This window comes from Calypte anna, chromosome 12 (genome assembly GCF_003957555.1).
Source record: "Calypte anna isolate BGI_N300 chromosome 12, bCalAnn1_v1.p, whole genome shotgun sequence".
In the NCBI taxonomy this organism is placed as follows: Eukaryota; Metazoa; Chordata; class Aves; order Apodiformes; family Trochilidae; genus Calypte; species Calypte anna.
The window spans coordinates 20,930,521-20,951,904 of NC_044258.1; the positions used below are offsets into that span (position 1 = coordinate 20,930,521).

Here is a 21,384-nt window from a genome sequence, read left to right on the forward strand (position 1 = left end):
CTCTAGTGCTGTCTTTGTCCTTTTTCTTGCCTCAGTTTTTCATCTGAGTTTCTGTAAAGGCAAAGTATAAAGACTGTTGTGAGAGTCTTAATACTTTTCTGAAAATCTTTTTGCACTCTCCTGTTTGTTTTGATTTAAATTTGTCTCCAACCCCATCCTTTAAGTTTGTATGTAAGCAAGAATAAATACCCACATTCATTTCAGTGCTTCTCCTGTCATCTGCCCCTGCTTCATCTGCATCCCAAAAGCCTTCTGTGCCTCAATGATGTAATAGTGCTGTGGGGTTTCTTGGACCCTTTTGTTGCTAGAAAAGAAGCAAAATAACATCTGTATATTCTTTCCATAATCAAACTAGTCTGCAGTGGGCAAATGAGAACCTATAATTAAGACAGATGCAGCAAATTAGCTGAAGGCATCATATTTATATGATGTGTAGGTCTGTAATAATTGTACTGCCATTGCTGCAGGCATCTAAATAGCTATTTGATTCAAGGGTTCATTAACAAGCAAGCACCTTGCAGTTAATTTCACAAGCAGGTGTCAGCACATTGGTAGGAGAGGCAGAGTGGTTCAGCTGTTAGCTGAGGGCACACTGAAATGGGAGGTGCCTCAAGTGCACTGGCACACAAGTTCAGCTCATCAGTTCTGAGGCCATTTCTGTAGTGTCTGGTGGCCTAACCCCTTCCCAGCTGTGAGCAGGGGTGGGAGAACATGGCTGTGGTGGGGCTGAATGCAGACTGGACAGCCCTAGCAAGAACCCTGCAAGAAGACCATTGAATGGACCACACCAGGCTTTAATCAATAGGACTTTATTCTGTTGGTATCTCAACAAAAACCAAACCCCGGGTACAGTACAGAACTGTGGCTTAAAAAAAAAAAAAGTTGTCTTCAAATTCTGATTTCATGTATTGATGTTGGTAAAATAACCATGTTTGATTATTCTAAAGCAAAGGACATCTGCATTCCACTACTCCATCATCAGGAAAGCACAGACTCACATACCCAAGCATGTAATTTTCAGGAAGACCTAAGCACCACTCTGATACCTGAAGGGACAGTCAGCACTGTCACCCAGTGCCAAGAGCTCCCCCTGCCCTTCCCCTCACCTCCAGCAGTTCTGGCCTCAGAAGGGATGGAGTATTTGTCCCCATGCACAGAGGGTACACACTCCCCCCTTCTGAGAGCCTCCTCCTCTTCCTACACAAGTGCTTCAAGTCTGACCACAGCATGTGACTCAATCTGATCCCTAGACCAGAGAAGCAGGGTACCAGTTCTACAGCACCAAGGAGTAGTAAAAGGCACAGTGCTTTGCTACACTCTTTACATTTAAAGGAATGTCAATTAAGGCTGATTATCAACATATTGTAGCCTCCCAGCACTGGTTATGGAGGGCTCACAAAATTGGCCAATTCTTTCCCATCTCTGTGTCCAGTTCAGATAAAAACCAGTTCTCATGTGGTTGAAGAAACATTGCAGATCAGGTCTAGTGCTGCCTTGCTGTGGCTGAACATCCAGTGGTGCCTCACTGCTCGTTCTGCTGCCCCTCAGTCACAGCAGACACTCCCCCTTGGCCCTTGTTGACATCGCTGATACACGCCCACAGTCCATCCACTGACTCCTTCCAGAGTGTGACCTCAGAAACACAACAGGAAAAAGTTTCAGCCTCCACACGTTCCATTCCCTTGGATCTGGTGACAGTTTGCAGTTACAGCAGCACTGCTCTAAGAGCCAAGGCAGCAGCACTCACCTTGTTGTCTCCTCCAGACACCGCAAGAATATTGGCAGTGATGGACCAACTCACGTGCCAGACAACATCACTGAACTTGTGCAGCAGCTTGGGTGACCAGGAATTTCCAGAAGCATCATCACACGTCCAGATAAACACTCTGCCATCCTGCAGGAGTGAGCAGACCAAGGACCACTACTTACAGCACAGGAAATGCTGCCTGGATTGCCTGGGAGCTGCACCCCCAAACCACAGCTCCAACAACCCCAGATGTCTCCATGGGGCTCTCTGCTCAGCACAGCAAGGGGGCTCTGTTCTTACTACAGCTAAAAGCAAGACAGGGGTACAGCTCTCCAGTGAGAAAAACTACACACAGATAATGCAAACACCAGAGAAGAGCTCCCAAAATACATAAATATCAGCTGAAATATTTTCCCCAGAATGAGATTTTGCTTTCCAGACACGACAGCAAGTTACCAGCTTACTGAGTAGCCTTCCTCATCTAAAAAAAAAGCATTTACAGAATTAATAGGAGCAAGAACAGTACAATCAATACACAGGTTGAAGACCTAAGAGCTGATTAAGAATGCCAGGTATTACAGAACAGTATTTTTAACTGGAAGTTGAGTGCCGAGAGGACCTGCTGCAGCAGTTTTATCCTTCCTATTCCTTGACCTCCTTCCCCTTCTCTCTAGGGAATTAAAGCAAGGGCCCTGAGTGCCTGTGTCACTCTGGCAGAGCCTCCCTCACCTGTGAGCAGCTGGCAATGGTACTTGTTGGCAAACCTATGGATGGAGCCCAGGCTACATCTCGAACCCAATCACTGTGAGCCTCCAGCTTCTGCTCCTCTTTCCACTGGCCATCTTCTTCCCTGGAAACATTCCCACAGTCAGGAGGCTGGCACCAGCACTGTTATATTCACCATCTCCTGTCCTGCAACACTTATGCTCCATGGCTTGAACTGACAAAATCCCTGCCAGGGGGCAGAAGCAGCAGCACAGGCCAAGGGCACCTGGACTTCAGCTACTGCACAGAAATCTGCTGCCGTCCAGGTGACAGGGGTGACCAGAGACCTTCCCAAGGCCACTTTCCAAGACAAGATGAAGCAGGGCTGACACAAATGACTGTAACCACGTGAGAAACTGGACATCACTATACCTTTTTTCCATTTTTAAAATAATTTCTAAAATGATAATTCAAAGATGAAGGCATAAATATGTTGAAAATACAACCTGAGATGCTAGAGAAATACTCAAAGACTATAGAGGATACCAGGTTTTGTAAGTTCCTCAGTATGGCAACAGAGCACTTACTTCCAGATCTTGACCAGGTTGTCACAGCCACCAGACACAAATCTTTTTATGTAGTTTGGTTTTTGACCAGATGGTTGTTCTATGAGGCTTCCTGGTACAACAGCAGGAGCCCAGCTAACTGCATTACATCCAATCTATTCAGTGGAAAAAAAAATCATTATTATAAGCTGCAATAAATAAAAAGCTGCTGGGGGGGCAAAGGACACCTGGGCTGCCCTGCTCCAGTGGGGGGAAGGAGCTCAGTGCTCACCTGCAGCACCAGGCACCCCAAAGGGTCAGACATACCGTGTGTGCATTGCTGATCTTCTTGACTTCCCACTGCCCATCACCCGTGTAGCTCAGGAGGGAAATGGCCCCATCAGAGCTCCCACAGGCCAGGATCAGCCCATAGTCATGAGGTGCCCAGCAGACAGAATTCACTGCACAGGGTAAGGCAGAGGGGGTTATGACACAGCAACTACCTGGCTGACCAGCTGGCTAACCAGTGGTGAGGAGACACTGAAAACAAGCAGCTGCAAAAGCCAAGAGCTCAGCACAGGCAGTCAGCTGCCAGGGCTCACTGAATGACAGAAAGCTGCCTTTATTTTTGGCACTCTTTTAGAATGAGAACACCAAAAGATTACGCTTAATGAGAGGTTAAAACCTCTGACTATCTCCTGCAACAGGGAAGAGTATTGCTGACTCTGAACAAAAGCTGAACAGCCAGCACAGTATCTGAAGTCCAGATTAGTAACACAACAGAGCTGGAGACTTCTCAGAGCTGCCCATAAGAGGATCAATCATCTCAACAGAACAGCTCCCATTTTAACACAACGTGCTAAAATCCAGCTTTTCCCTTTCCTCCTGTAGCAGACACAAACAATATCTTCCTGAAGAGTTCAGTATCCTCCCATTGTGTTTGTCTGACAGCCAATTTATTTGTATAGTAAAAATATGGAATGAACTAGGACAGGAAGTTATCCAGCAACAGCACATCACCCAAATGTTGCAGCCATGCTGAGCAGACTTATTGTTTCTCCTTTAACTTCTCCCAAGCTGTTTGACACAGGCTCTTCCTCAACACTGATGGATTTATTCCAGCTTGCTGTAACCCCTCACATCCTAGTCTCACCTCCCAGAGCCCACATACCTGAGGAATCATGTCCTGTGTACTCATAAGTCTTTTCCCAAGTGCCATTTTCTTCCTTCCAGATAATCACCTTCCTGTCATAGGAGCAGGAAGCCAGGATATTCCCATACATGGGGTGAGCCCAGGCAACCTGCCACACGGGCCCTTCGTGCCTGCAAGAAGCAACCCAATTAGAGAGATGAAGAATCAGGGCAATGCCAAGATAAAAAAAGGTGTGCAGGGCTCTCAGACAAAGCCACGACCACCAAAACAAACTCCAAATGCTTATCCTTACACTGGCAGTTGAGACTGAGTTCACTTCTTGAAAACTGCAGGTATTGAGTATTTCATGAATCAAAAAGCACTACTGTTATTTTTAACTTGATTTTTAACTTGTCCCCCCTGACAGCTCTGCAGAGTCACCCAGCAACAACCAGTCACTGTAATTATCACCCTGAAGGGACCTCCCGTGCATCTTATCTTAAAAGGGCAAAAGGACCAAATGTTACAGACTTCCCCAGGTTAGAACCTTGTGTTTCTGACACCTTACCCTCTCAGGTCTGCAATGAGGATCTGCCCCCCGTTCCGAACATCAAAGATCTTCACAGATCTGTCTGAGGAGCAGGTGGCCAGCCGAGTGCCATAGTAATCCATCTGAGCATCGTGCTGCAAGGAGATGGAGCAGCTGCTGTCAGCACCTCACACCTCTGCTTTCTAAACAAATCTCACTGCAGTCTAAAAGCAGCTGCAAGAGCTGTGAGCAGAGACTCCAGCACAAGGGCTTAAACGAGTCAGGTTTTACCCGATGGGGACAAGCCCCGGCAGTGCCGTCCCCACCAGAAGTTACCCGGGGAACCCAGAGCAGTCAAGCCTGGGGGTGAAAATCAGAGTTTGGAATCGCTTCCCCTCCCCCGGCAGCCCCGCGTCCCTGCCCGCCCGGGGTGAAGCGGCACCGGCACCGGTACCGGCCCAGACGGTGTTTTCTGCCCAGAATCCCACGGCACCGAACTTTTCACCCCTCGTGCGAAGGGGCGGCTTCCTAGAGCCGCAGCGAGCAGGGCTGGCCGGTCCCAGCGCCGTCCCGGCACACTTACGATCATGTCCTCGTGGGAGGTGTCCACCGTGTTGATCACCGAGACCTGCGGGGAGAACGAGAAACAGCGACGCTGGCACCGGGGAGCCGGCCCCGCGACGGGACCCCGCAGCTCCCGAGCCGCCCTCGCCAGCCGGTGCCATCACGAGAAGCGGCAGCCGCACTTGGGTGCGTTACGCCCCGCGCCGCGCCCAGCTTCCCGCGGGGCCGAGCACCGGGAGCTCCGCCGGTTTTCCGCCGTGCCGCCCCCGCCACCTCTCTCTCTCCCTGCCTCCCTCCCCCCCGGAGGATCATGCCGCCCCGTGCCCCCGCAGCAGTCCCGCTCCCATTCCCGCTCCCGGTCCCGGTCCGGTCCGGTCCCGTTCCCACCATGGCTGCACCGGCCCCGCGCGCCTCCCGGCTGCGCGCGCGACACAGACGTGGCAGGGCCGGTCCGGCACACAAACGGCCCCGCCGGGCCGCGCGCACGGGTTCCGCCGGACCGGAGGTTCCGGGGGGCGGGTTCCGCCCTCGCTCCGCCCGCCGAGCGTCCCGCACGGCCCCGGCCGGGGCTCGGCTCTGCCTGGCGGGCAGGGACCGCGCCTCGGGGCGGCGTGAGGCAGCGAGGGCAGCGGGCAGCACCGAGACCCCCGCCATCTTCCCCAACCGCCCCGCTGCCGCCATGGCCAGCGTCTCCTACCACATCTCCAGCCTGCTGGAGAAGATGACCTCCACCGACAAGGACTTCAGGTGCGGCGCCCGACCAGCCCGGGGCGGGACGGGACGGGACGGGACGGGGCGGCCACCCGGGGACGGCTGCGGGGGCGGGGGGGCTTCCCACGGGTGTGTGGCGTCCCTTCCCACTGGTGGTGCCCCTTCCCACTGGTGGTGCCCCTTCCCACTCGGGGTGTCCCTTCCCACAGGTGTGCGTGTCCCTTCCTACTCGGGGTGTCCCTTCCCGCACACTCCCGCTGTCCCAGCTGCCGGGTGTGCGGAGTTTCCGTGCCGGGGCAGTAGTGGGGTTTATTCGCCACGTTTCCACGGTCCACCCGTGTTCTTCTGGCTGCGGGGGAAGTGTAGGGAAACCCACGAACACCCACAGACCCCCAGCCTGCCCTGTAGCAGGGTGGGAGGGAGAATCGGGCTTCCCAGCCCCGGTGTGGTGCAGCCGGGGGCGCGGTTGGTGTGCGTGATGCGGTGCGTGGGGAGAGCAGCCCGGGAGCTGAGCCGGCACTGCAGGCACCGCTCGGGTTGTTCTGAGAACCGCTCCTGGGCAGTGGGAAAACACAGCTTCCTGACGGGAATCAGGGGTTTTATTCTCTCGCTGTCAGCAGAAAAAAAGTTGACCCATTTTTAGGGTTGGGGGTCAAGGAGCTCTGTAAGAAATCAGTGCAGCCAACAGCGTGAAAAGGTTCACCCATGAGCATGTTGTCCTCAGAGCATCAACCTGGGAGGTGACGTTTGTGCCAGACTTGGTATTTTGAGGTCCTTTAGAAGATGAGATGTTAGTAATATCCTAAAAGTAAGTCATTTATTGCAGAGGCAGCTGATCTGATGTTGAGATACTTTTTAAACAACCCAGCGATGGAGTAGTTGCACAGACCCCTTGTTCACAGAACTTTCAGTCAACGCTCTGCAGAAGGCATGTGTCCTGTTACAGACCCAGCACACGGTCAGACATGAGCTCACTCTCTGTGTCCATGCCCACGACAGGACCGGGTTTCGGGTGCTTCCCTCCAGTACCTGGGCCCACGTGTCAGGTCCTGAGGTCCTGTGGGCAGGAGGGCAGCAGGTAGTGAGTGGGAAGCTGGATGTGTGGCCGTGCAGGGCTCTGCTCAGCCCCTGGCCATAATTGGTCATGCTTGTTCTAGGCAGACACCACTGCAAGTGCAGGCTGCAGAATTAAAAATAGATTACATATTGCTAACGCTGTAGGTCAGAGCCCTCTGGTTTTCTTGTTTTGGGTCTCTGGCTGCCTAACACCACAGCACTCCTCCCTTCCAGAGGAGAGCACCTGGTTGCTGCTCCAGAGCAGACTTGCAGGTTGGAGACAGAAATGTTGCTCTGGTACACGGGGGCTCCTGCATGCTGAATTAATTACATCAGAGCCTAATTTACAGTGGAGATGTCATTTGGTAATTGGGAGGGAAGAGCTGCTCTGTGGGTCCTTTTGGACCTCCACCTCTGTGCTGGGGCTGACATTGGAAAGGAACCAGTACGTGGTAACCACACTTGCATTTCTCAGACCCTCACACTTTTATACCAGCAGCTTTTACATTTCCTGCTACTAGGAAAATAGATACTTACCAGAACTTCTCAATATCCGTTTTGACATTGTCCCTGTTAGAGAATTATATTGAGTAACAGCTGGAGTTTGTTTTCCTTCTAAGCTGGGATGATAATGGTTGTTTGGTTTTGCTCATGGGAGAAAAAAGAAGTACGATTGGAAATGTTTCTTTGTGACAAATATTGTGTTATGTTGTTAAACAAATGTGAATATCATTAATTAGACAGTGGAAAAGGACTAAAGAGCAGAAAGTGCTTCTTAAAAAAGGGGCACCAGAGGATCTGAAGTGGGAACTGGGGTGGTCAAGGCTGCACGTATCCTGGAAGAGAGCAGCTTTTGTAGAGGTCTGTCAGCAAGGGAAGCTGTGGCACAGGTTCAGCATCTGTGGTTTGGTTTGTAACAAATCCTTCCACAGGATTGCACCCAGCACCAGCAGTGCCTTGGTGTAGTGAGATGTTTGGTATCTTTTCTCTAGAACAGAAAAAACAAAACCAAGCAGCTTTGAGAGGGAGTTACACAAGGAAAGAGGCTGAGCCTGTGGGTGACACAACTGTTTGGATTAGTGAAGGCTCCCAGGAGCAGAAGGATGTAAACAAACTCTGGCTGGGCTGAACAGTAGCAATTCAGGTACAACCTAGGGACTTGAAAGTTTGCATGGAGTCAGGAGTTTATTTTTCTTTTTTGAGCTTGATAGCTTAAGCCCTTCGGCCACATATGGGATCAGACCATCAGTGCTACATCAGCCAGAGAGAACAGACTCAGACCAGGCCTCAGACTGGTTTTCCTAGGACTGGCAATTAGGCAAAAAAAGTCACCATGGTATTTTCTAGCACAGTTAACCATCATGATTTAGTAACTGAGAAAAAATACATAAGGTGGGTGCTAATATTAGTTTTAATTTTCCCCATCCCTGTTAGGTATTTCAAGGAGAGGAGAGAACATACATTTCTCATTTACACAGATTAGCTGAAGACTTTACACCAGCCACCTCCCTGAGTGTCCCAGGTGCTGTTGTCTTCTTCTCTGTACCTTGTTTTTCAGGCCAGTGTAAATAAAGCATTGTGAGTTACTCTTTGAAGGTGTTTTCCTGCAAGCACTGATTATCAAGTTCCACTGTCCAAGTGGTGGGAAGGAAACCTGTTTGTGTATCAGCCAGCCCACTTTTGCCTTGTGTTCTCCCAGGTTTATGGCCACCAACGACCTGATGGTGGAGCTGCAGAAAGATTCGATAAAACTGGATGAAGACAGCGAGAAAAAAGTTGTGAAGATGCTTTTGAAACTGCTGGAAGACAAAAATGGGGAAGTACAGAACCTTGCTGTGAAGTGGTAAGGGCCTGGGCAGTCAGTACCATGTTGCTTGGCAGTGATGAAGCTGTCACAGGCTGCAGAGTGAGAGTGGAGCCTGGCCCTCCAGCCTTGGCACCTCACTCAGACCTCCATTTCCAGGGCCTTTCCCTCTCATGCTGGGCACTGCAGTTTCTTTCTCTGCTGATATTCAGAAAGGGTGAGCCTTTCAGATACCTGTGCAGAGGCAGCAGGTGATTTGGGAAGTAGCTCAGTGTTTGAATCTTACCATAGTAAATAAGTATTTTATTTCTTCAGAGAGAAGCCCAGTTTAAAATTTGGTTATCCAGTTTCCCTCCTTTCTTGGGCTTTGAAATCCAGTGATGGATTTCCCAGTGGTTCTGCCTCTGATAGAGATGGTCCTAAACAGATGTAGCCCCCCTTCAAAAATGGCATTTGAATTTCAGGTCCAATTCCTGTTCTCCAAGGGCATTTTCATTAAAGTTTATGATGCGCTTGGGTTTCCTCCCTGCTTTGACTCCAAGTGTAGCTTGTGCTGTTGCTTTGCCTTTGACAGTTTCAGTATTTTTCAAATCCAAATGAGAAAAGCAGGAGGCTCCTTTATTACTGAGTGACCTGATGAATTGGTCCTTCTGCTGATGTGTTCTCTCCTGTCTCCTTCCCCAGCATGTCTAAATGGGGGAGTTCATTCTAGCAGTGGGCTGAATGGGTCAGGTCACACACAGACCCATTTAAAGACCATCTGGGGGTCGTGTTCCCTTTTTTCTAATCATGTATTGTCTCTATCACAGTCCTGACTTTTTCTGGCCCTTTCCTATCTCTGCCTGCTTTGAGTTGGTTTATTCTGTTTTTTTGAAGCAGTACATATTTCTTGGTCTGTCAACAGGAGATATAGGTTGCTAACAGAAAGTTTTTCTGATAATAACAGTAAGTGCAGGGAAAGGGGAACATTCTCTCCTCTGCTTAATTCTGAGCCTTGGCTTAGGTTGAGGTTTTCACACATGGCAGAGGGCAATAGGTAGCTAATTGCTTGTGCAAATCCACTTGGCATTTCCTCCTGAAAGTTAATTTTTGATGGTTGGTTAAGTTTTGGGTCTTTTTTTACCCAAAATTGACTGTAAATTTTGCCATTACTCTGTGTAAGATGGTTGGTTTGGCTCAAATTCATTGCTCCTTCAAGTAAGATCTTAATTGGCCTCATGTTTGCAGTAGTTGATGTGAAATGCCCTGGAAATCTGATATAAAACTCACTGAGTCTGATACAGAGTTACCTGAGGCAAGAATGCAGGGTACATAAGCCTGGGGGCACAGTGTTCTGCGGGGTGTCAGTGCTCAGGATTGATGATTTCTTAATATTTGCACTTGTGCCTGAGCTGCCTTGAAGGAGGAGTGGGCCTGAGCATCCCTTCAGGTGGTGGGAAGCATCCCTCCTCCTCCTCACTCTGACTGCCTTCTCCTCCCACAGCCTGGGCCCACTGGTTGGCAAAGTGAAGGAGTACCAGGTGGAAACCATTGTGGACACACTGTGCAAAAACATGTTATCTGACAAGGAACAGCTGAGGGATATCTCCAGCATTGGACTGAAAACAGTCATCTCCCAGCTGCCACCAGCTGCTGCAGGTAAAGCCTCTGCCCCTTTTTGTCAGAGAGGCACAGCATAGGAGAAAGAGAGGAAAACGTGTAGTTCAGGGGCTAAAAGTTACAGATTCCTTATTCACCTGCCAGTTGAAAAGTAATGGAATAAGAAAGAGAGAGAGAAGGATCTTAGACATCAGTGTGCTTAAAGATGGGGTGAATTGAAAACATGAGCTGAGCAGACTGAGGGAGCTGCATCTGACAAAAAATTGGTGTTGGGACAGGCACACCCCAGCATGAAGATTAAACTTGTATCTGGACCTTAGGAGATGGTGGTTCTGGCAGTAATCTCAACACATTACTGAACCTCAGTTATGTATTATTTTGGGATGGATTTACTTTGTTCCACCCTTCCATTTCATCATGGAGCTAAGAAAGGGTTTCTGTCGAGACTGCTCTTCTACGGAGCAAACCATGATGTGTTTAATCTGAACATTTTCAAGTTAAAAACACAGGAAAAAAACATGCCAGAGCCTTGCCATCCATCTCTGCTTCCTACATGGGCCTGGGAGCTGCCTGAGAAACAGAGAGGGCATTTTGGTCTAAAATCTGTTCTGTGGGAAGGGAAGCTCCTTGCAAACAGTCAGTGCACTGTGCTGCAGAGGGACATGCCTGGCTCTTTGCAGTGTTTCCACCATCTCAAGCAGCAGCCAGTTGACTGCTGTTCTGGTTAGGTCTCTCACTGGTGATTTCCTTTTTTCTTTTTTTTTTTTAATATAGGGATTAAGTGGTTCTTAGCTGTAGAAGACTTCTTTTTAATTGTCAGTGGGGCAAAAATCCCTCTCTTGCAGGCTCCACCGTAACAGCAAATGTGTGCAAAAAGATCACAGCCCAGCTGACAGGAGCCATTGGCAAGCAGGAGGATGTGTCTGTGCAACTGGAGGCTCTTGACATCCTGTCAGATATGCTGAGCAGGTACCAAAGGATTTCTTCCAGGAGCTGGGTATGGTGGAGAGCTGCATGCATGTGCTGGCTTCTGATTTCTGTATTTCCTTAATCCTACTGTGGGAGCTTAAAAACAAAGGATTTGAGTTGGCTGCCATTGGGGAATATCTCAGCAGAGCAGGGATGAGAGACAAGAGGCTGAGCCCCTCTGTGCCTGGGAATAGCAGTGATGTTGGTGATGGATCCCCCAGAGGCTCTATTCAAACAAATGTAGGGAGGGAGAGGGCAGAGCAGGGAGGTTTATTTTAGCCCTGTGATCTGATCACACGTGCATTTTTTTTCCTGTCTGCTTCCTTCTCCTGTTACACAAGTCAAGAGTGACAGTGTCATATGTCAACTGTGTGCAGGAAATTATTTGCAGCCCCCCAGGGCACTCAGAAAGGCACTGTCAAAATTGAACTCATCCACAGAGAAGAGCAGTAACCTCTCCCTGTGTTTACAGAACAAATTGGTGTTCAGACCAAAACACCAAGCACAGCCTTTTCCTCTCCCCACGACATGCATGAAGTCTTCATAGCTGAAGGAGTTTCACATTTTTTGCTTGCAAGAGGGCTTTTTCTTTGAGGCTTTGACTTCTGACTTCTGTTTTTTGCTGCTGTTTGCAGACTGGGGGCAACACTTCACTCTTTCCATCCCTCCATCCTGAACTGCCTCCTTCCTCAGCTGACAAGCCCCAGGCTGGCAGTTCGTAAAAGGGCTATCATTGCCTTGGGCCATCTTGTCTTGACCTGCAGTGGAAACATCTTCTCAGAGCTCACAGAGCATCTCCTTGCCGAGCTGAAGAAGAATGAGTCTACTTCTACAACCAGGACATACATTCAGTGTGTGGCTGGCATCAGCAGGCAGGCTGGACACCGCATAGGTAGGACAAGGAGCTTGAAATGAGGCTGGGAAACGGGTGTGCATTCTGAGCAGCTCCTTTCAGTGGCAGAACTGAGCTGTCTCTGTGCTTTGTGATTCCCCCTGTGCTCCTGAGCTGGCTCTTGGATCTGCACTTGGAAGGGAGGAGACATCAGAGTAACTCCTTGACTGCCCTTCTGTAGTGATTTCATCTCAAGGTCTTGCAGCACTTCCCTGTCTGAATTAACATTTCTAGGAATTAGGTCAGTGGATTCACCCTGTTTTAAATGAAAGGAGAAGTGGACGAAAGTGTGTTGTGTTACTTGTCTAAAAGATCTGCCAGGGATGAGATTAGGACCTGGAAGACTTCTAGTCACAGTTCTTTGTGTGACTGAAATGCCAACAAGGGGCTGAAGACAGGGAGCAGGAGTTGTCTGCTGAACATCCCTGCTTGCCTTGACCATGAGGTCCAGGGGAGGGATGCTCTGCTAGGCACACGAGGGCAGTGGCAGAACTGTTGGCTGCTCAGATGAGTGAAGCCTGGAGTGATTTTTCACTGCTGCTTACTTTGTCTTTCCCAGGAGAACATCTGGAGAAGATAATTCCTCTGATTGTTCAGTACTGTACCGTGGAAGATGATGAGCTAAGAGAGTACTGCTTTCAGGCCTTTGAGTCTTTTGTGAGAAGGTGTGTGCCTTTGAGGGACTGCTGCACACCATATCCTGGGTGTCCATGTTCTCCTGCTGTAAATATCTATACATCAAACATCCAGGGCTGAGTATCTTCCTTTCATGCATTCCTACTGGGAAGGACAGTTCACAAATCCTTCTTTTCATGCAGAGTTGGGCTGGAGTTGTGGGCTATGTTATTTCAGCATGTGAGTGTGTTCCTGTATTGGTTCTGCAGGAGTGGGAGTTCTCCATGTCCTTGGAGGATTCCTCAGCAAGAGGGAACTGCCTCCTCTTGGTGCATGGGGGGAGTGGAAGGCAGGAGTGGGGCTCAGGCAGAAAAGCTGCTGAGCTGCAGCACTCCTGTTGGTCAAATGTTTACTGCTTGTCTTGGAGAAGGATCCCTGCAGAGAGGTTTTCTTCCATGAAGGGAAGGTTCAACCAGGTGGTAAATGTTCAACTAGGTGGTACAGGCAGTTTATTTTTATTTTTCTTACAGAAATCATTGCTTTCTTATCAGGAGAATGTGGTCTTGCTTTGTGCAGAGTAGGTCTGGTTTAACTCATGTTAACAAAAGGGTCATGTAGTCTGTGAGGCATTTTGGGATCTGTTGGAGTTTAATTATGTTCTTTGGATATTTAAAATTGCTTAGTCTTTAATTTATTAAATCTTAGGACTTTTATTTGTTGTGATAGGTGCCCAAAGGAAATGGACCCTCACATCCCTAATGTGATGGGATTATGTTTGAAGTACATCACCTTTGACCCAAACTACAACTATGATAATGAGGAGGAAGAAGAGATGATGGAAACGGAAAGTGGAGAGGATGAAGAGCAAGGTGCCTGCTTGTGAGGATGATTGTGCTCAGCAGTACACTGGGTTAACATTACTCCCCTTCCTGCTTTCTCATCCTCTGTGGTGTTACTTTCCAGAGCTCTTTTAAGACAGTAAATTATTTTAAGTGGGTTAATTTACCAGTGGCAATAGTATAGCTGTATGTGCAAAGTTCTAGCAGCAATTCTGAGTTTGTTAATTTTACTTTGTTCTGATAGAGTCCTTAGATCTCTGTCTGCTTTAGGTGACAGTGAAAACATGGAACCTTGCAATCTGATCTAGCTTAGTGGAGAGCTGTATGAAGGAAGCAGTTTTTGCTGTGCCTGCTGACTGCAGGAGTTTCTTGGAGCACATCCAGCAAGGCTTAACTCCTGGAAATCTTGAGGAGCAGCAACATCTCTGCTGTCCCAGTTGTTAGAAATGCTTCCCTGGTCTCCCAGAGGTGCTGGTACTGCTTGCAGCCTGCCCTGCAGACCTCAGCCCCTGGCTCCAAGCAGTTGATTTGACATGGGTGGGTTGTTCTTCAAGGCAGGGTGAGTGCTGCCACTGCTGCCTGCTCTCTGGCTGTGGCAGCCAGCACCCTGCCAGGCTGTGCCAGAACCGGGTGCTTGGCCAGGCTGCAGCCTTGCATTGCTTTCTGCCTTGCATCTGCTTCTCTCTCCCTTTGTTAGTGAGCTTCCCCCAACACACACACTGTTCTGAGCACAGCAGTCAGCCAGGCTGCAGAACCTCTGCTCGTGGCCCTCGTGGCAAGGCTGGTTGCTTTCTTTGGCAGGAAGAGGTATCTGCTTCACTGTTATTTTAAATGCATGCCTTCAATTTTGATTTAAGGGTTGCAGTGTAATTTGACCTTCAAACCTCGTAGTCACCCAACCATAAGGTTTTACTATAAGGTATTTTCACTATATTTGTTACTACTTTGTAGCAGAAGAGAGCAAAGCTACAATACTGAACACTTGAAAATGCCACGTTGAAATATCTTTGGCCACAATTAAAAACATCTTGGTCATTAGCCAAAGCAACCTGATACTGTCTTCGAAAGAGGCCTTTCAATTATTTTCTGAATCATGGTGTTTTTGTGATGGATGCAGGGCCCTGGTCAGCTAGGAGGGTACCTTTAGTGCCTGCTTGCTATAGACGGTGTTTCATAATGCTCTATTTAGAGTTCCATGTAGTGTTGAGGTTAAGAAAAAAGGTTATAACAAGTTTACTAGAAGAAAGTAATTTTTGTTTACATTCATTTTAATTGGGGTAAGCTTCTGGCCAGCTTCCTGCAGAATGTGTTACATGTTCTGCCACTACCATAGGGAATTGTTAGGCTGCTCTGTGCTGTTCAGGAATTGCAAAGGGAAACACATGTTTCTATCTGTAGAATCTGGGAAGCTCAGAACAGCCACCTTGATGCCTGGGCTAGAGCAGCCAGTAAGGGTTTATTCATTCAGGTTTATTTTCCATCAGCTCTTGGAGAGAGGAATCTGACACAAGGCAACCTTGGGTCCTGGTGGTGTTTGGTCTGTAGCCTCAGGCAGTTCCAGACAGCTCCATGTGCCCAGATGTGTGTGAGTTGCTGGCATTTGTCTGGGAAGCTGTGAGGATCAACTGATCCTCTAGCTCTCTCTTTTCCATAACGGTGCCCCTTGTTTTCCCCTGTCTCCTGCCCAGAAAGTGATGATGAGTACAGTGATGATGATGACATCAGCTGGAAGGTCCGCAGGTCTGCGGCCAAGTGCCTGGAGGCCATTGTCAGCAGCAGGCACGACCTCCTTCAGGACTTCTACAAAACTCTTTCCCCAGTCTTGATAAGCAGATTCAAGGAGAGGGAGGAGAATGTCAAAGCTGACATCTTCAGTGCTTACATCTCCTTGCTGAAGCAGACGCTGCCCATCCAGGGCTTGCTGCAGGCTTCAGAGGCTGCTGGCAAAGACAACGTTCCCCTGGTGATGCTGCAGAACCAGGTGTGTGGAGACGTGGCCAACCACCTTCCATCAGCAGCTGCTGCAGTGTCCCTGCCTCTGGCTCAGCTGACCAAGCTGCTGTGGTAGCAGAGCTCTGGGCCCTAGAAGCTGGGGTGATGGGTGTGTTTCTCTCTGCTTTCCCAAACTGCAGGTCCCAAACATCGTCAAGGCCTTGCACAAGCAGCTGAAAGAAAAGAGCATCAAATCACGACAGGGTTGTTTCAGCCTCCTGACGGAACTGGCCAACGTCCTTCCCGGTTGCCTGGCAGATCACATCCCTGCTCTAGTCCCTGGTAAACTTCTGGGTGGTCTCAGGACGCAGGAGCAGGATTGTCTCAGTCCCTTCCTAGTGCAATGCTCCTTGCCTGCATGTTCCACTTTTATTCTTGTGCATTATCTCCACTCAGCATCCAGACATCTGCATCAAGTTCTGCTCTGTGCTGAGGTGCTGAACAGCTCCCAGAACAATCCTGGCTTCTGTCTGCCCCTGGAAGCCAGGATGAGGGTATAAAGTTAATTTCCACAGAATCAAATTATTAGTTAAGAAATATTTACCAGTGAGGGAAAGAAAACTGATTGTGTCTGTTTTTTCAGGGGAAGTGGGTTCATAAGAACCCCTTGATGAAATAAGACAGCAGTCTGCCTTGTCTCCTCTGCACAGGTGTCGTTTTCTCCCTGGCTGATAAATCCAGCTCCTCCAACATGAGGATTGATACGCTGTCTTTCCTTCACGTTCTTCTTTGCAATCACCAGCCCGAGGTGTTTCACCCTCATATCAAAAGCCTGCTGCCTGCTGTTGTGACCTGCATTGGAGACCCCTTTTATAAGATCACTTCAGAAGCTCTGCTGGTTACTCAGCAACTTGTGAAAGTTATCAGGCCTTTGGACAAATCTTGCACTTTTGATGCCAAGCCCTATGTGAAGGACCTTTTCCCGGGTACCCTGAAGAGACTGAAGGCAGCTGACATCGACCAGGAGGTGAAGGAGCGTGCTATCTCCTGCATGGCACAGATCATTCACAATCTGGGAGACCATTTGAGCACTGATCTCCAGCCAACCTTGACGATATTTCTAGAGAGGCTCAAAAATGAAATCACCAGATTGACAACTGTCAAAGCATTAACCTTAATTGCTGGTTCTCCACTTAAAATAGATTTGAGACCCATTCTGGGGGAAGGTTTCCCCACTCTCGCTTCCTTCTTGAGAAAGAATCAACGTGCCTTGAAACTGAGCACTCTGACTGCTCTGGACATCCTGGTGAAGAACTACAGTGACAGCCTGAAGCCTGCCATGATAGAGTCTGTCCTAGCAGAGCTTCCTGCTTTAATTACTGAGAATGACATGCATGTGTCCCAGGTGGCTGTTGTGTTCCTCACTACTTTGGCCAAGGTTTATCCCTCCTGCCTCTCTAAGAGCAGCGGTTCTGTTCTTGCTGAAATCTTTCAGCTTATCCACTCGCCCTTGCTCCAAGGAGGAGCACTGAACGCCATCATAGACTTCTTCCAGGCTCTGGTCCTGACCAAAACAGCCACCATGGGATACTCGGAGCTGATGAAGCAGCTGACAGGGCCTGTGTACTCCTCAGGCTCAGCTGGGGCATCGGGCACCTGGCACAAGCAGGCCTCTCACTCTGTGGCCAAGTGTGTGGCAGCCCTGTCCTCAGCCTGCCCGAAGGAAGCCCCCGCCACGGTGACCCAACTGATCCAGGATGTGCAGAGCCCCAAGTCCAGCTCTGCTGTTAAGGTGCTGGCATTCCTCTCGCTGGCAGAGATGGGCCGCACCACCAACCTCAGTGCTCAGAGGGAGCTCAAGACCGTGCTCCTGGAAGCCTTCACTTCCCCCAACGAAGAGGTGAAATCCGCTGCTTCCTATGCCCTGGGGAACATCAGTGTTGGAAACCTTAAGGAATATCTTCCCTTCATGCTGAAAGAGATCGGGAGCCAGCCCAAGAGACAGTACCTCCTGCTGCACTCACTAAAAGAGGTGATCAGCTCCTCCCCGGCCGATGGCCTCAAGCCTTACGTGGAGGATATCTGGGCTCTGCTTTTCAAGCACTGTGAGTGCCCGGAGGAGGGGACACGCAATGTGGTGGCTGAGTGCCTGGGGAAGCTGACACTGGTCAACCCCTCGGAGCTGCTGCCCCGGCTGAAGAAGCAGCTGCCATCAGGTAATGGGGGAGAGGGCCTTGTTTGGCTGGGAAGTCCTCTTGTGAACTGCTGGTGGGTTCAACAGGCAGCTAAGCCAGTCTGCAGAGGTGAGAAGGAAAGGAGGGATCTCTGCAGAGGGACCAGAGGAGCACTGGGTGCACAGGGTGCAGGAGGGTCTTGGGAACAGGGACTGCACGTGGAGATTATGCTGGAGCAGGAATGAAACAGGGAGGTTAAGACAAATCCTCTGTTCTCTTACCTCTTCAATGCTTGTACAATGTGACCAGGAACCCAACAAGTACTCCAAAGTAACAGCAAATTACTTTGTCTCTTGATCCCCCCCTTCTCCCACAGGCTCTCCACAGGCCCGCAGCACGGTTGTCACTGCCATCAAGTTCACCATTGCAGACCAGCCTCAGCCCATTGATGCTCTCCTGAAAGGCTGCATAGGTAGGTGTGTACGAACAGCAAGGAGAGCAGGCAACCCGAGATCATTAGCAGCATGAGGATTTTCCACACCTATGGACAGCTAGTTCTTATCTGGTTTTCTCTGCTTTGGGGATTAAAGAACAACCTTGTCACATGAGTCCATGTTAAATGCTCTGGTGTCTTGCTCAGAGCTGAGTTGGTAACAGACCATAAGTTCCTTTTGTGTTTAAACTCAGGATTCAAGCATCTCATGACAAGGATCTTGGAAAATATAACCTGCATTAAAAGGGCCTTACACCTAGGAAGCCCACATCTCAGACCTGCTGTATAAAACTGAGCTTTTTGTTTCAGAGAAGTCTGAGCAGATGAGATCTAAGCAAGGGAAAAACAAAACCCAGCTTCCCTGTATACCAAAGCTGCTGATTTGACTTTGGGATGATGTAGCTAGAATCATGTGGTTTGTTTTTATGCCCAAATGTAGGAAAGTCCTGGTCCTTTTGTTTTTTACAACCCAGATGAAGGGAAAGCATCTTGAATGTCTGTGTTAGACTGCACCTCTAGAGTTATTTTGCCATAAGTTTGTTTGAAATACACTGTGATATGCTTTGAAAATACTTCTGAAACACTGCAGCAGGACTGATTGGTGCTTTCTTATCCCGCAGGTGACTTCTTAAAAACTCTTCAGGATCCAGACCTGAATGTTCGACGCGTGGCTTTAGCCCTGTTTAATTCTGCTGCTCACAACAAGCCTTCTTTAATCCGAGATTTACTAAACACAGTTCTCCCCAGCCTGTACAATGAAACGAAGGTCAGGAGGGAGCTCATCCGGGAGGTATGTTGGTTGTTCAGCTCGGGTGCAGCACAGCAATGATCTGTGCACGTGAAGCTGTCATCGTCTCTGCTGCTAGAGAGGACAGCTGTATTTTTCTTCTTGTTTAAGGTAGAAATGGGGCCATTCAAGCACACCGTGGACGATGGCCTTGATGTGAGGAAAGCTGCTTTTGAATGCATGTACACACTGCTGGAAAGCTGCCTTGGCCGCCTGGATATCTATGAGTACCTGAACCACCTGGAGGAGGGGCTGAAGGATCACTATGACATTCGGGTAGGTGCTGTGCCTTAACTGGAGTGTGGGGATGTCCCTGATGTTACTTGTTCTCAGGGGGCTTGGGCTGGAATTGAGCTGATGTGTCAGCACAGCACAGGGTGCCCCTGCTGTGCAGTTTCCTATTCTCTGCAGCTGTGGCAGCCCTTCACCTAACATTGTCCAGTTTGATTGTGGTGGCCTTGACACCACAAGCCTGCTGTAGCTGGTTTCATAGGAAAAGTCACCAAAATCTGAAATACCTATGAATTGTGTCTTGCTCATTGTGATACTCTGTTGACCATTTGGCATTGCCCTTGCTGATGGCCTCACAGCTCAGCAGAAGGGCTATGTCCTCGCCATTCTGTGACTCGGTTGACCTCTTCTGAGCCCCGTGCACAAGTGCAAAGGAGCTGAGCAGCGTGTATCACGATGCAGAGGGGCTGAGAAGGTGCCGTGAGGCAGTGCTGGTTTCTCTCCTTTTCCCAGATGCTGACATTCATCATGCTGGCTCGGCTCTGCAGCCTCTGTCCCAACGCGGTGCTGCAGCGGCTGGAGCGGCTGATTGAGCCCCTCCGGGCAACCTGCTGCACCAAGGTGAGCTCAGAGCGGGGCACTGCGGGGGGCTGTGCTGCAGAGCCTCCTATCTCTGGCTCTGGTCTGAGCCCTTGTGCCAGCTGAAAACGGTGCCTTGCATTTGCAGGTGAAAGCTGGTTCTGTGAAGCAGGAGTTTGAGAAGCAGGATGAACTGAAGCGCTCCGCCATGAGAGCGGTCGCTGCGCTCCTGACCATCCCCGAGGTGGAGAAAAGCCCAGCGATGGCTGAGTTTTCATCTCAGATCAGATCCAGCCCTGAAATGGCATCGCTTTTTGAGAGCATTCAAAAAGATTCTGCTTCCCTGCCCACCTCGGAGTCAATGGACATGAGCTAAGATTGGTTCCTTTGTGCCGCTGCCTTCCTGCCCCTCATGGGAGATGCCCCCGAGGGGCCAGGGGAGGGTGGCAGGGAGCTGGACTCCACTGCCGGGGCCCCCCGAGTCCCCAGGAGGTGGGGTGAGATCAGGGAAACCCATCTTAACCCTGGGGAGGGGCTGGAAGACAAGCACTTTTTAATGCAAGCTGTTACAGAGCATATAAGGAATCGAAACCAAGTGGTTCCATGAAAAATTGAAACTACTGCCCAAATGTTTCCTTACTGCAGTACTAAGAAAAACAGTTTAAAGTTTTTTTTAACCACTGCACATGCACTTTCTACCCCATTGCCTGAAGAATGTGTTTCTATTGTTTCACTCAGTAACATGGCTGGCAGTCAGGTCTGTAGTGAGGAGCATGGCAACCACAGCCTGCTTGAGGAGGACACTCGGGTGAGCCCAGCCCCAGGAGCTGCACGGGAACACTCCATGCTCAGGCTCCCCAAGGATTCCACCTGGGGCTCCATCCAGAGCCCATAGTTCTGATTCTGTGGTGTTTGAGCAACTCAAAATTATCCTTGCTTGACTTCTATTTTTATGGTTTTGACTGCAAAGTACCTCAACCAGCTGTCTTCCAGGAGAGATGACTTGTGCTACATATCCTTACACTGAGCTTGTCTTTGCCTGTCACAGTGTCCCATCTCCCCTGGGGCAGGTCAGTGTTTATGCCAAGCAATCAGTGCTGGACTCATCAGCAATGTTCAGTGTGTTAGTGCCACAGAAGTGTGAGGGGCAGATCACCAGCCAGAGGTGCCAGCACACCAGCAGCCCACACTCACCCTTGTCACTTGAAAACTTCCTGTAGAGCAGCTGCAGTTCAAATCCTGCTTAGTGTAGGGGAAGAAAAGCCCTGAGAGGATGTGACAGCAAATGAGAGAACAAGGCCACTACAACACACTTCTCATAGCCATGGACCTATAATGGGCTTTAATTTCTGTTTTCTAACAGAGTGCTTGATGTGAAAAGTAGCTACAGTGCTGTGTGAAAGAACATCCATTCTGCTGGAGTAGTATAAATAAAAATGTCTGTGTGAGGCTGGCTGCACTACACTCCTCAACTGTCAGTG

General features: G+C 49.4%; 2 protein-coding genes across 2 annotated transcripts; one reads left to right on the forward strand and one right to left on the reverse strand.

Annotated features, from left to right (window-relative positions):
- Nucleotides 1–793: 793 nt before the first annotated feature.
- SEC13 (SEC13 homolog, nuclear pore and COPII coat complex component) lies at nt 794–5,733 on the reverse strand. Its single transcript, XM_030458311.1, has 9 exons — nt 5,610–5,733; nt 5,242–5,286; nt 4,698–4,813; nt 4,169–4,320; nt 3,325–3,458; nt 3,040–3,173; nt 2,477–2,597; nt 1,748–1,894; nt 794–1,633 (listed from the first exon to the last, which is right to left on the reverse strand). Exons 1-9 carry the CDS (start codon nt 5,610–5,612, stop codon nt 1,523–1,525), a joined length of 963 nt encoding a protein of 320 aa, XP_030314171.1. The 5' UTR covers nt 5,613–5,733; the 3' UTR covers nt 794–1,522.
- Nucleotides 5,734–5,784: 51 nt separating this feature from the next.
- LOC103535314 (cullin-associated NEDD8-dissociated protein 1-like) lies at nt 5,785–21,367 on the forward strand. Its single transcript, XM_030458312.1, has 15 exons — nt 5,785–5,969; nt 8,689–8,832; nt 10,277–10,431; nt 11,238–11,361; nt 11,997–12,253; nt 12,813–12,918; nt 13,595–13,737; nt 15,396–15,688; nt 15,840–15,981; nt 16,350–17,855; nt 18,190–18,285; nt 18,927–19,096; nt 19,205–19,369; nt 19,838–19,945; nt 20,052–21,367. Exons 1-15 carry the CDS (start codon nt 5,902–5,904, stop codon nt 20,277–20,279), a joined length of 3,705 nt encoding a protein of 1,234 aa, XP_030314172.1. The 5' UTR covers nt 5,785–5,901; the 3' UTR covers nt 20,280–21,367.
- The last annotated feature ends 17 nt before the right edge of the window (nt 21,368–21,384 follow it).